This window comes from Nuphar pumila, chromosome 8, assembly GCF_984573655.1.
Source record: "Nuphar pumila chromosome 8, dmNupPumi1.hap1.1, whole genome shotgun sequence".
Lineage (NCBI taxonomy): Eukaryota > Viridiplantae > Streptophyta > Magnoliopsida > Nymphaeales > Nymphaeaceae > Nuphar > Nuphar pumila.
In genome coordinates, this window is record NC_143256.1 from 13,294,341 (window position 1) to 13,308,692 (window position 14,352).

Sequence of the window (14,352 nt, forward strand, 5' to 3'; positions counted from 1 at the left end):
GCTATTGACTCATGCAACTGCTCGATGCGAAGCAATTCTAGGTGTGTCCTACACCACTTCTTTGGGTTCTCCTATATTCAGAACAAAATTTGGTTAGAATAGTTATTAGAAAAAATGTTCCAAGAAGCAAGGAAAGAAAAAAATAAAATAAAATAATATCCAGAGTTCAAAAACTTACCACTCCCATGAGTGTCAGGCCGAAAATGTGGTAGTTTAAACAAGAAAGATCTTGCACTGCTTAAGGAAGAAAATAAATAGAGGAGCTAAACGTTTGCCAACATCGTCATTCCCCATAAACAATTGTCGTCACCTCTACTGTTAGAGCTGCATTGATTCCTTGAGACACAACTACAACCTCATGCACATAGTGCCCATGACCAACCCTCATGACGAGTCAACAAGGAAGGACCTCTGGCTCCTCAAAGTCCTCACTCCCCTCTAGAATCTCCCTCGCAGGTGACACTAATTCCTCACTGGACAAGCTAGCAATAATCAATGCCTCTAAGTCCATGACAACCTCTCTACAATGCGAAAAGGTAACCTAGGCAAGTATTTTTTAATGACAAAAAGGTGATTCCTAACGACATCAACAAGTGTCGCTAATAAAATGCTAATGACACATGCAAGTGTCACCATCAGTAGGGCGGGTAAATGCTTTAATTGTTGATGACACATCAGGGGCTATGAATTGTCATCAACACTCCTTGAATTGTGGCCAGAAACCTCACAAAAATTATCATGTGTTGTTAGCACTCAAGGTTTTTTGGCGACTTTTGTTTGGCAATTTTTACAAGATTTTGAGCTTATTTTTCTTGCTTTCTCAGCTAAAAACCTTTCTAAACTAGTTTTAATCAATTTCCTATGATTTTGAGCCCTAAAAATTGAATTTTGCACCCGTATTCATGGGAGATGGATTTTTGGGTGTTTTCCTAGGAAAACGAAGGGTCACATTATGATTTTGCATGATTTTTCACAATTTATTATGGGAAAAGATCTCCCACACAGTCGCTTTTCATCCTATAGGCCAAATATACTGATTCGTTCGATCATTTTGGCACATAAACATGAAAAATCAAAGAGTTTTAAAGAAAGTTTTTTTTTCCAAAAAACTCATTTCCAAATGATATCGGGTCAAAAAACCACCCACACTATTGAATCAGATGTCTAACAGTTGGTAGAGACCATTGTTCACTTGGATGCTCAAAAAATTGGGGGAAAATCTCAAGATTTTTCAAAATTTATCGAAAAAGGGCCGTCGAAAGGCTTTTTACCATTCCTAGCGCTAACAACAATTCCAAAAAACCTAAGTGTCATTAGAAACCCCGTTAGTGTCGTCAGTAGTTTTTAGAGTGTTGTCAGCATTTTAATGTATCGTTAGGAGTTTGGGTCATAGGGACCCATTTCCTAAGGTTAGCCTTTAATGACAATAAGATTATCATTAGCAGTCAGTGATTGTTGTTAGCAATTCATGAATTTTTTATAGCATTTTATTGCATCTGAGACCTATGGGACCCCTCAAAAGTCATTTTTTCATGCATTGTTGCTATTTCTTTTTAGTTTTGCATGCATTGATCCATAAATTTCATAGAAAAGAGAAATCAAAATATGGACAAACCTAATTATCTTGAAGGACCTCTTTAGTGATAATCCCATGCATTTTTATGCACCCACATGCATTTCATAAATTGCATCTTCCATTTTTCTAACATGTTTTCTTGTGGAAACTTGATTAACCCATTAAGAGGACTACCTAGTCCTATCTTAAGATTAGCCTATAGATAAATGAACATTAGGTCCATAGGATGTCATACAGATTGATGGATCAATTTGATACCCATTTGATGATTGCGTAAATCATCTCATTATTCTTTATCTCTAAAGCACGTTTAGACCAGAAGCATTATTTCAAATGTTTTTGTCATATTCTAATGCTTTTGCACAAAAGTTTATCCTTGTCTTTGTCTCTTGTAAACTCTTTAGCCATCTTCTATGCAATCTCAAGTGATAAGACACTTGTTTCGTCTTTTGTCTAACCTCCTTCAACAAAGACTTCTCGTTCACACTTATCAAGTTCAAGAAAAAGTTGTCGTGTGAACCAAGGTACTGACTTAGTCTTCAATCCAACCTCGTTTGGCAAGACCTCTCTGCCTATATAGAAAAGCATCAAAGAGAGACCCTCATGTTGAACTATGTACACACCTTTAACTATCACTTGCACCATCACTCGTCAATGACTTTATCTTTTTACAATACTTCTTCAAAAGGTACAGCACTAGAGCCAATCATTTGCTCTTTTCAAAATCAGTGTGTCTATTTTCTTTGTTATCGATTGAGCTTTGCAAATGTTACAACAAAGAGGGGTATCTATAGACACCTTAATTTTGATCGAGTCATTTCATATACCAAGATCTCATATTTTCAGCTTATTTCAAAGTAAAGTTAACTTCAATCTCAAATTTGGCCTTAAAAATGGATTTTCAAGGTTTTTATCCAAAAGATTAATTAGACTAGAAGATCTCAACTTTAAACAAGTTAAAAATTGGGTCAATCTAATATCGAAATAAAAAGTTATGGCTAAAACAAGTTGCCAATTCCTAGCAACACATGGAGAGTCATTAGCAAATGCACATAAATTATCATCAACAATTGACCTGAACCATGATATGTTGTCAGTATTTTACTGACACATGGATTGTCGATAGTGGCCAGCTAGATCCATGATGTATCGTCAACACTTCCTAACGGCACATAGGTTGTTGTTTGATGATCTTGATTGTTGTTAGCAAGATGTGTCATTAGCAACATGTGTTGTTAGTGACTCATTTGATCTAGAATCATGCACCATTTAGAGATAAGTCTTTGGAACCCTCGTTCTTATCTCACAAAGTCATGAGATAGGATCCAATGTACTTACCCTCATTCCCACAAAACTATAACACCCTCTAACCAATTTCTTCTTTAGATCCTAGGCTAGAAAACCTTCATCCAATAAAATAAGTGACCTTTTAGACTCTGGCCAATTGAATCCCTCCATCTCACCTTTAGATGGATTTAGATCTAAGATATTTAAGAATTGTGCTAGAATTCACCAAAAAAACTATAAATAGGGGCTCAATCTCCCCATTCTAGCATCTAAAATTCAAGATCTAGAAATGCCCATACTCTACCAAAATCTCTACTCATCTAAACCCAATACCCTAGCCCACTTAGCCTAGTCTAGGACCCATATCCCCTATCTCACCCACTTTTGCTGCCCGCGCCTAGCCGGAATATTGCACGAGTTCCACTGCACTCGTCATTGTCATAGGAAAGAGCTACCTAAGCCTGAGGTAAGATTTGACTTTCTTTTTGTGTTTATTTTGTTTATTTCATCTATTTTATAAGTGTAGATTTTCCTAACCTTCATATATTGTTCGTATTTCTTGCTTTTTTCGAGCCTTGGTGGCTCATACCATCAAACTTGCTTTTTGTTTTAGAACTTACTTACGGGTATGACTTCTCGCAAGCGAAAACTTGTCATTAAAATTTTTGAGCTTCTGGTGCAACTGATCCCTACTAGGAGGAGGAAGAAAGACATGAAACTTGAAAAGCGAACCCCACATCTCTGTTTTTAATATTCTAATTGGTTTTCGAATCCAAAACTATTTTTTTCAGATAATTCTTTTTCTGGATTTCAAATTTTGAGGATCCACTGCATTCCCTCATCAAGGATAACTTCTTCCAGCAAAAGATGCACCCACCTGGTATTGAGCTCTTGACCTCCTTCAACTTGAAAGCCTTAAGCTGACCCATCTAACCAGGCATGTGGCGCCCTTGTGGGCCTTGTTCATAGGTGTTGGCTCAAGTGTTTGTTGGGTGACAATATTGCTTTTTTCGTTCTTTTCACTGGTAGGAGAAGGGATAAAGGTTCATTTCACTTCAGAGAAATATATATATATATATATATATATATATATATATATATATATATATATATATATATATATATATATATATATATATATATATATATATATATATATATATATAACTAACAAAAGGAACCATCAAATGCCCAACATATGGCACTTGCATCTCCCTTGCCCACCCAAGAGGCTTCAACCTTGTGGCAAAGGATGCACACCCGGATACCTAATTCACGAAATCCTTCAATTTGAACGCTTTGAGCTATCCAACCTAGCCAAGTATGTGAAGCCCTTGCAGACAACAACTGCAATTGTTAATGATCAGATTATGTCCAAGCAGTTAAAAGGACCCTGCGAAAATCCTTCCACAAACTTTGGGAGAGATTGCACCGAGATGAATGATCCATACTAGTGGAAACAGCATCTGATTGAATGTAGCACTCAGTCCTCCACAGAAGGCAGATGTTAAAAGAACAATGACCTCATGGGATGATGAACTTGCATCCTCTTGTGCGGTGGATTATTTCAGGTTGTGCATGTGGAAAATGTCATAGCTAGAGTGAGAAACTTTCTCTACTAAAAACTTTTCCTCCAGGATGAGCCCTTAACAAGTGTAATCATTGTACCTATGGCGCCGGAACAAGATGAAGTATGACGTTCGCAGGCTTTTTTTAAAAGCATATCTTTAGGCTCTGTTTGCAAGCTGGTACTTGAGGTGGGAATTGACAAATCGCAGTGGAGTTTGATCAAACTACTACAGAAATGGATGCTTGCAGGAACGAAATTGAGAAAGCATTTAGATTTAGCAGTAGAAGCATTTATACCTCTTCATTTGTACAAAAAAAAGTATTCGACTCCACATTTCCAATTCCATAAATTCCTTACAACACCCAGTTCCCCAACTGAGCCTAAATAAAGCAAACCGTGGATCCAATTAAAATGTGAAAATTGTGCCGTACCCAAAGCACAAGAATTTGGTCCGATCGAGCCATGGGAGAAACACATCTAAATGGTTAAATTGAGTTGATAAAGTTTGAACCTATGATTTCCAGTTCAGTAGTTTTGTGCCTTTAATAGCAATATATACATAGGGAAGGGGGGACCGTCCAACTAAAAGGTCCAAAATCTATCCACAACTCATGATAATCGACGGTGTTCTCTAACAATCAAATTTTTCATCGATAGGACTTTACATATTTGATTTTATTATTCATTTAGTGGGCGATATATTTTGGATTATGAGTGTTTCATCAATCAAACTTTACATATTTGTATATTTTGGACTTTTACGGTATATATATAGGAAAACACGGAACACCCAACCCTCGGATGCAGGTTCGGACGAGCGCAGAACGTATGTTTCTGCATTTTTTTGGTCCTTAGCAGCAGGCAGAAGCACAGCTAAAGACTTTTTTTCTGGAAAAAGGCGTTTTTCCGCTGCTGATCACGCAGATCAGAGGCAGATAGTCACTTGACTGTCATCAAAGAGTTTTTGATGATACTGTCTACTCTCTCTCTCTCTTTATATATATATATATATATATATAGAGAGAGAGAGAGAGAGAGAGAGAGAGAGAGAGAGAGAGAGAGAGAGAGAGATAGAGAGAGATAGAGAGAGAGAGTACACAGGAACCACAGCCTTTGACAGATCTCAAGAATCAGGTCCATGAAAAATCCCACTGGAGTTGGCAGGAATTATCTATCACGTATACAACAATATAACAATGCCCCATATTTGAAGTAGGGGCAACCAAACATGTTGTCAATAAGTATGCGAGGGATCAACCCACCTACCATGCCGCCTCACATAGGGTGTTTCATCAATTGTCCTCCTTAGGTACTCTGTGTATGGCTGAGGCGTGCGGGGGGTAGATCGAGTAGGTGTAGAGATGCCGTTTGTAGGCGTAGCCTGTGTGCGCACAGGGGTCTTCGGATCAAACTGAGATGAAAAATTAGGCTGTGGCCAGGATCTCTCTCGTTTGTTGAAACACCTCAGATAGATGGCCATCGTTGCCACTAGTATGAAAACACAGACAAGAGACGTCACCACAACATTAGCTGCTTTCCCCGATGATGAGCTCTTCGGAGATTCCTCTGCCGCATACGATACTTCAACCCCAATCACCTGGCCTGCAATATAGATCAAAGAACTTAATAGGTGAATTTGGTGATAGGTGTGAGGAAGCAAACTTTGGATTTTCACATGTTGGTTCAATTATAGCAACCATAATTGCACTAATCAATAAGAGCTAAAAGGGAAAGGGAAAAAGAATCAGTAGTTGCCGTCTGTTTAAGTAAATACTAATATGGTAAAAACAAGTCCATTAGTTAAACACATGCGGCGACGAAAGAGACCACAAGTTTTTAATTATCTAAGACGTGATTTTTTTAATAAGCACTGCTAGGAATAAACCAAACCAGAAAGTTGAAATAAGAGAAAGATTTAATAAAACGAATGATTGAAAAAGGAAGAAAAAAGAGCAATGGATGACAAGATGGAATACTTAAGGCATATCCAAAAAAGGATGAGAAGAAAACAAAAGAAAGAAAAGTGACTTGTAGCCTCATGAATGGATCAAAGATAGGAATCACTCTGATACGAGAGCAGATCTTCTCACCCAGCGTTTAAAACCACAAACCCCCCGCCCTCTTTACTGTAGCTCAGTACAAGTGGGACCCACAGAGGGATGGGGTTTGTGGTTGTAAATGCTGGGCGTTTGACAGGATCTGCACACCACTGATACCATGTGAAACATTTCATGTTTTCATATAAAGATCATGTGGAAAAGAGGAGAAAAGGTTCAAGGGACGGCCACAATGGAAAAGAATAGCAGCTCAGAGATCTATCTGCCTGATTCCTTTATTACATACATAAAGGATTTTTCTAAGTCAAAGAACATTATACCACTGTGTTAATTACATAAATCTGAAAACAAAAATGGAAAAATTACTTCTCTGCCACTGTGCTAGCGGCATCACATAAGTGCTGTTTTGACTGAATTCATTCTGATTGTAATTTTGATTTTATGCTAAATTATTTTGAAGATCATACGTCTAACCCTTGCCAATGAAGATAAAACAGACTAGCAAAAATTCAATAAACCTGACAGAAGAAATGGGAAAAAGACTGATGCTCTTCTTTCAAACTTCTGACAATCAAACACCACGGTCGTCACAACATATTGTAATGAATATCCTCACAGTAGTGGACAATATTCTGAACTTCTGGCGGTTCAAAAGACAGCTGGTTTTACAACAGATTTCTTTTTATTTTGTGCTAAATTGGTTAGAAGTATACCAGTCTGAGGGAGCATGAAGATCAGTTTGTCCATGAAGCTTGTGCCTCCTATGACTTTTACCTGAGTAATAAATCAATAGATTGACAAGATGAGGTGAAAAACAAAATAATCATCACTATGGTCAATAATCAGCAATTGCAGATTCACATGGAAAGGGCAGGTTCACATTCATTTTTACCTCATATTCTGCTCTTCCACCCATTACAAAATCTTCAACACTAAGCTGGCTGACTGCCAAATGATCATGGGCATTCCAATAAACTTTAACATCTGCCATAAGGAAAAAAAAAGAATCTCTCCTTATTGTCTGTTAACATTAAAATATATTCATCACATGTTAAATTGAATAAAAAGCTTTCACCTGTATTTCCCAAAAGAGTAATTACACTCTTATTTGAATTGGGTGTAAGATTCAACTGCAAGAAGCAAGCATACAATGTGAGTTTAGCATTATTCAGATGTATATTCCAATGTCCCTTTTTTGGGGGTGGGTGGTATTATAGGAGAATAAAAGAAAAAGGAAGTGTGACCTACATAAGTATGGCGAATTGATCTTTAATCAAATGAATACATTACGGAATTGTGAACAATATACCCATCAAATCATGGTCTAAGCCATATGATTAGCATCTTAGTCAGGAAATATTATTACAAAGATCTATTCATAAGTATTTAAATAAAAGCATTCTAAGCACCCAAATGAAGATGAAAACCACCCATACCTTATGAAATCCAAGAATAGAAAATCCACCATAAAAAGGAACACGAACTGAACCTGCCACATGAGAAGCACCTGACAGAACAACTGAAATGGAGACAAACATAGACCTATCCCCGTTGCCATTTTTCACTTCAGGTTTGCTAGACTTGAGGATATTCGAGGCATGTGACAAATGTTCTGGCGAATAAGGGAAAAAAAGACAATAATACTTTGCAGCATCTACATCCTTCCAAGGTTTGACATACCTGTACAGGAAAACAAACAAAAAGGAACAGAATACTAAAAGAATACAAAGGGAAAAAAGGAAAAAAGGTATGACAAACAGCCCAAAGAAAGAAAACATAACATTACTTGCATACCCAATAAATGAAGGATCAACGCCACAATCAAAAGGAAGACCCATCTCTTCTGAAATATCTTCAACTTTGTTCGCATAGTAATCGCTACAAAAAAATGGAGAAGACCAAAAGTACATTAACCTTAGCATGAAACATTAATTCACTAAGATCTTAATCAAATGCAAAACCTTTATATGCTGCCTTTCAAATAGCAGATGAAGATATACTATCAGTATTTGACGTTGGTTCACAACTTCCTCTAGTTCACTAAACCAAAGCTTACCTTATGCATGTTTGCTAGTTATAGACATTATTTCAGTGTGGCAAATAACTCATCATAGATATGAACTTTTTTCTCCCCTAGCAACTGCTATGTATATGATCAGCTGTCAAGGAGGAAGATTAGGATCAGTGAGAACTGCACTGTCCTGACTCACTAGACATGGGAACTTAAGTTTCTGTTAACAATGTCAGTGCATCAGTCGATGTTGTGGCATCAATGCACTGCCATGTCTTTTGGGCTGTGGCAAATACCATGGTGGTGCATTTGGCAAACAATGGCAGCTTGAGTTTTTTTTTTTCTGAAGGATGGTTTAAGAGCAGGTCTCTCTCTCTCTCTCTCTCTCTCTCTCTCTCTATATATATATATATATATATATATATATATATATATATATATATATATATATAGCTTCACAAGATAGAAAGCAAACAAAAAATGAAACATCTCCAAGATTAGTAGAGAGAGCATACACTTCAATCTTCAACAGTATAAGAAAATTAAGCTATTGATCATGAGAACGCTCCCCTAAAACCTAAAACTTTCATAAGATAATCCTCACACAGTCTAAGGCACTACAAGAAGATCCATGTTAACCATACGAATGAGACCCAAGACAGTCAGGAATCCATTAGATCTATTAACACATTGCTTGTGGTGGAAGCACAGTGGGTGTTTCTTCCAAATCCACAAAATTAGTGACTAAAATAAAATACATGTACATGACAAACAAATAGAGAAAATTCCTTTGGAAAAGGGAATCCTAACCAGATACTACGACAATGTAAATAAATATGGATTTCCCTGACATGATTTAGGTTCAGAAGAGGAATCTTCTCATTCACAGGAAATGCTCATGGAGAATTTCCATGTAGTTAGGCCAAGCTTGCTAGTTCTTGTTAGACTACAAGAAAATAAATTAGCTACTTATGTGAAAGTGTATAAAAACCTGAGTTCTATCTGGAACTTGTAGCCTTTTGAAGGAATATGCACATTTGTTAAGATTTCTGATGGAGCATAAAGTGTGACTGAGTCCCTCAGCACGGTAACAGTTGTCTGCAGGTCAAGGCTGGAACTTTTGAAGAAAACTGCTCAAAGAGCCAAAAAGTAAAAGAGCATATCAAAACACATTTAGCTCTGTATAAATCAGACAAGAATCTATAGCAAATTCTTGATGATGTATAGGAAAGATGGGCAATCCAACAAGCTTCTACAACAATACTTCATAATGTGTGGAAACAATAAAAAAGATGTGTAAATGTATCTCAAAATGGCAAATAGTAGTTCAGAGTTTCATGAACCAATCATGAAAGTACCTTGTGTTGCACCTTCACCAAGTGCAACAGCCTTTCCAGAATCTTCATTTACAGAAACAATGCTACTATTGGCACTAAACCATCCACCTGTTTTTGCATCAATAGTCCCTGCCCAAAATCACATGTTTGCAAACACAGTTAAATGAACTTCACAACTAGTAATCAGATTCCATTCAAGTGCAACAACAACCAGTAGATAATTCTTTATAGGTGTATATACTGAATGCTCAGAGCATGATAGATCTAGGACACAAGGGTCACCTTCTCCAGTAACATTGAAGTTTAGTCTTTCCCCTACACGGACAATTGGCATATGCGGTTTCAAATTGGCACCTACTGACACCTGGAATATAAAGAATAACATTACAGAAATGTAACTGATGAAGAATGTTTACACAATCCCTGAAACAGTTCAAAAACATAATTTAGGAATACTGGAAAAAAATCAATCATAGTAAGATGGAAATTTGACTGATACCAGGATGTAGTCTGCCTTTTGTTGATTACTAGTCATTGATAGACGAAGAAGTGCACTACCAGGACGAATACCCTTGAAAACAATGAGCAACAGGGGAGAACCCAAATCTTAGAAGGCAAACAAGAATTGAAAGAAAATATCAAAGCCAAAACAAGCACCAGAAAGGTTGAAAGGAGAAAGAACATATATTTCAAATCCTATACATCTATATCCCTACGATGAACTTTACAGAAATCATGATTTGCCCAGAATTAAAAAAAAAAACAAAAAGGCTTGACCAACCTCAATATGTACTGTTCCATTAGAAAAGTGCATGCCATTTTCAGAATCTGGGGCTAGGATGGACAAAATATCAGGATGATTGGAGTCAACAGACAAAGGGACAACACCAACAGCTTCAAGGAATGGATATCCTACAAAACACACAGACATGCCACAAAATGATAAGTCCTTAGAAAAAGAGATCATAGGGATAAACATTAGAAAATTATTATAGGATAACCATAGCCACAACCATATCACCAAAGAGATCATACCTAGAGAATCGTGGTAACTCACAACAAGACTCAGATGTGCACCAACATCCAGATTCATGACACGAAATCGGAATTTCTCCATATCTATTCTCACTTGAGCCACCTGCAACAAGAATTAATGTCACACCTTAAACTTTGAAAGAAGAAAGGTAGCTTGCACCATACTCTAGTGGAAACTAAAAATATATTGAACCAGAAGTTATATAATATAAAAAAAACTACACTTGAAAAAATCAAGTTGCGAAAATAATAGAGATGTCACCAGAAAGTGCCTTTCTTATGGACAACATAAGCATTAGATAACCTAACTCAATTTTGCCAATAGTGGATAAAAGATTTTATAACAGTCCAAAAAGACTACTGAAGATAAACTAGACCCAATATTCACACTAAAGCTATACATAATGCAAAAATTTGCCATCAGCAAGATAATTAACCATAAGTGAATCCGCTGTCATCTCCAAAATCCAATCATCTGGACACAAACACACGGCAGTCACTAAATAACAAAATAAACTGGAAAACCCTAAAATTTAAATATTGCATTAGTATCATGATCATGAGATTTTCTAAAAAATTAAATGATTTGCAAATTTTCAAATTTGTCCAGTTTTCATTTTATTTATTTACAAAAATCATTCGCATAGAAATCTGTAGGGTTTTGTTCAGTACTTATGAGTCTATGTCATACCTAGATCAGTCGGTGAAGCCAACTAATTTTTAGTTCAAGAGGCCACAATGGTGATGATGAATGTAACAAAATGAGTTCACACAAACAAGAATGCCCACAAAAAGTCCCACATGGACAAGCACAAAAGTGAGCTAAAAAGAGCTCACTCACAAAACCCACAAAGGGCTGTCACCAAAGAGACTCTCAATATAAAAAATTATAATTTTATTTAATTACCAAAAATGCAAGAAGCATTATAGAACAAAGGGGTTCGACCCATATATATATATATATATATATATATATATATATATATATACACACACAAATGAGAGAGAGGAGTGAGAGAGTAAAGAAAGAAGACAGGAGGGCCCATCTAGCCGTTGGACTAGAGCCTAACAGCTAGTCCTAGTCAACTTGAGTTGACTAAAATAAATACAACAAAAAAATTATTTACAATAAACGAAGAATAAAAAGCATATATATATATATTATATATATATATATATACATATATTATAATCTATGTAACACGACTCTTTTAATAGGGCACCGCACCTGCGTCGCACCCACACCCATGTGGGTGCGACACTTGGACACGGTTTCCTTACCATCAGTTGATGAAGCTATCTAATTTGAAGTTCAAGAGGCCACAATGGTGATGATGAATGTAACAAAATGAGTTCACACAAACAAGAATGTCCACAAAAGCCCCAAATGGACAAGCATAAAAGTGAGCTAAAAAGACCTCACTCATAAAACCCACAAAGGGCTGTCACCATAGAGATTCAATATAAAAAATTATAATTTTATTTACCTACCAAAAATGCAAGAAGCATTATAGAACAAAGTGGTTCACCCCTTATATATACATATATATACAAATGAGAGAGAGGAATGAGAGAGTAAAGAAAGAAGAGAGTAGAGCCCATCTAGCATTTGGACTAGATCCTAACAACTGGTCCTAGTCAACTTGAGTTGACTAAAATAAACAAAATAAAAAAAATTTACAATAAATGAAGAATAAAAAGTATATATATATATTATATATATACATATATTATAATCTATGTAACACGACTCTTCTAATAGGGCACCGCACCTGCATCGCACCCGCCCCCACACCCATGCGGGTGCGACACTTGGACACGGCTTCCTTTGTGTCAAGTGAAGTCAACCACACTGAGGTCCATTTATGTCCAAAAGTAGATTCAATTAATCATCAGTTGGTGAAGCCATCTATTTTGAAGTTCAAGAGGCCACAATGGTGATGATGAATGTAACGAAATGAGTTCACACAAACAAGAATGTCCACAAAAAGTCCCAAATGGACAAGCACAAAAGTGAGCTAAAAAGAGCTCACTCACAAAACCCACAAAGGGCTGTCACCATAGAGACTCTCAATATAAAAAATTATAATTTTATTTAATTACCAAAAATGCAAGAAGCATTATAGAACAAAGGGGTTCGACCCTTATATATATATATATATATATATATATATATATATATATATATATATATATGAGAGAGAGAGAGAGAGGAGTGAAAGAGTAAAGAAAGAAGAGAGGAGAGTCCATCTAGCCATTGGACTAGAGCCTAACAGCTAGTCCTAGTCAACTTAAGTTGACTAAAATAAATAAAACAAAAAAAAAATTACAATAAATGAAGAATAAAAAGTATATATTATATATATATATATATATATACATATATTATAATCTATGTAACACGACTCTTCTAATAGGGCATCGCACCCACACCCGCACCCACACCCATGCGGGTGCAACACTTAGACACAACTTTCTCTGTGTCAGGTGAAGTCAACCACACTGAGGTCCATTTATGTCCAAAAGTAGATTCAATTAACCCTAACGAAGTCTATTTTTATCTAATATTATATATAAATACATAAATACACACACATGTAATGAAGTGCCAAATGAAAAGAGCAACGTCTCCAAGCGAAAGCACGCACATGCACAAGATGCCACTAAAGGGCAAAATAAACCACAAAAGTGGTCAAGCACAAAAAGAAGATAAAAAATATATCTCACTTCATAGAATGCTTCAAAAGAAGCTTAAGAAATACATGGGGCTGTGCCCCTTATTTATACACAGCAAGGGACCCAAGGAGGGGCTCCCATAGAGTCGTTGGAGCCCCTCCAATGGTCATATTTATGACCGTTGGAGGGGTCCAACGACTCTATGTGGACCCCTCTCAAGTGAATAAAAAACAAAAAAAGAAAAAAGAAAAAAGAAAAAAGGAAAAAAAGGAAAATGAATAAAGGAAAAAGAAAAAGAGAAAAGCATATCAATGATATGCGTGTATAGGGTGAAATGACAGAAATACCCCTATCGGGTTTTACAAAATAAAATATATATTTATATATATAGATAGACACATAGACATATATATCATATATATGTGTATGTGTCGTAATCTATGTATATAGATATATATATATAAATATACATCATATTTTAACACCCCCCCTCAAACACATGGTGAGATCACCGAGAGTTTGCTGAGGAGGAAGTAGAAGCGAGGCGAAGGCAAAGCTTTGGTGAAGAAATCCGCCAACTGATATTCGGTAGGAACATATGGAAGTTGAATGGTGCCTCGTAAAAACTCATCTCGAACATAATGACAGTCCATCTCAATATGCTTCGTTCGTTCGTGAAAAGTGTGATTGCTAGCGATATAAATGGAGCTCTTGTTGTCACAGCATAGCTTTGAGGGAGTTGAGAATGAGACACCCATATCTTTAAGTAAGCTTCTTAACCATATAATCTCAGTTGTGGTAGT

The 14,352-nt window shown here is 36.4% G+C and overlaps 1 protein-coding gene across 1 annotated transcript in view; it reads right to left on the reverse strand.

Moving 5' to 3' along the window:
* Positions 1-5,527: 5,527 nt before the first annotated feature.
* EMB3012 (embryo defective 3012) overlaps positions 5,528-14,352 on the reverse strand; it is a 136,019-nt gene continuing 127,194 nt past the window's right edge. The window contains exons 25-36 of the mRNA XM_090016054.1: positions 10,874-10,976; positions 10,620-10,750; positions 10,338-10,409; positions 10,121-10,202; positions 9,860-9,967; positions 9,493-9,631; positions 8,285-8,368; positions 7,927-8,170; positions 7,566-7,620; positions 7,383-7,474; positions 7,204-7,264; positions 5,528-6,035 (exon numbers count right to left, since the gene is read on the reverse strand). Coding sequence (XP_089872180.1) covers positions 5,668-6,035; positions 7,204-7,264; positions 7,383-7,474; positions 7,566-7,620; positions 7,927-8,170; positions 8,285-8,368; positions 9,493-9,631; positions 9,860-9,967; positions 10,121-10,202; positions 10,338-10,409; positions 10,620-10,750; positions 10,874-10,976 — 1,539 coding nt within the window. The 3' untranslated portion in view covers positions 5,528-5,667. The remainder of the gene's footprint in view (positions 6,036-7,203; positions 7,265-7,382; positions 7,475-7,565; positions 7,621-7,926; positions 8,171-8,284; positions 8,369-9,492; positions 9,632-9,859; positions 9,968-10,120; positions 10,203-10,337; positions 10,410-10,619; positions 10,751-10,873; positions 10,977-14,352) is intronic.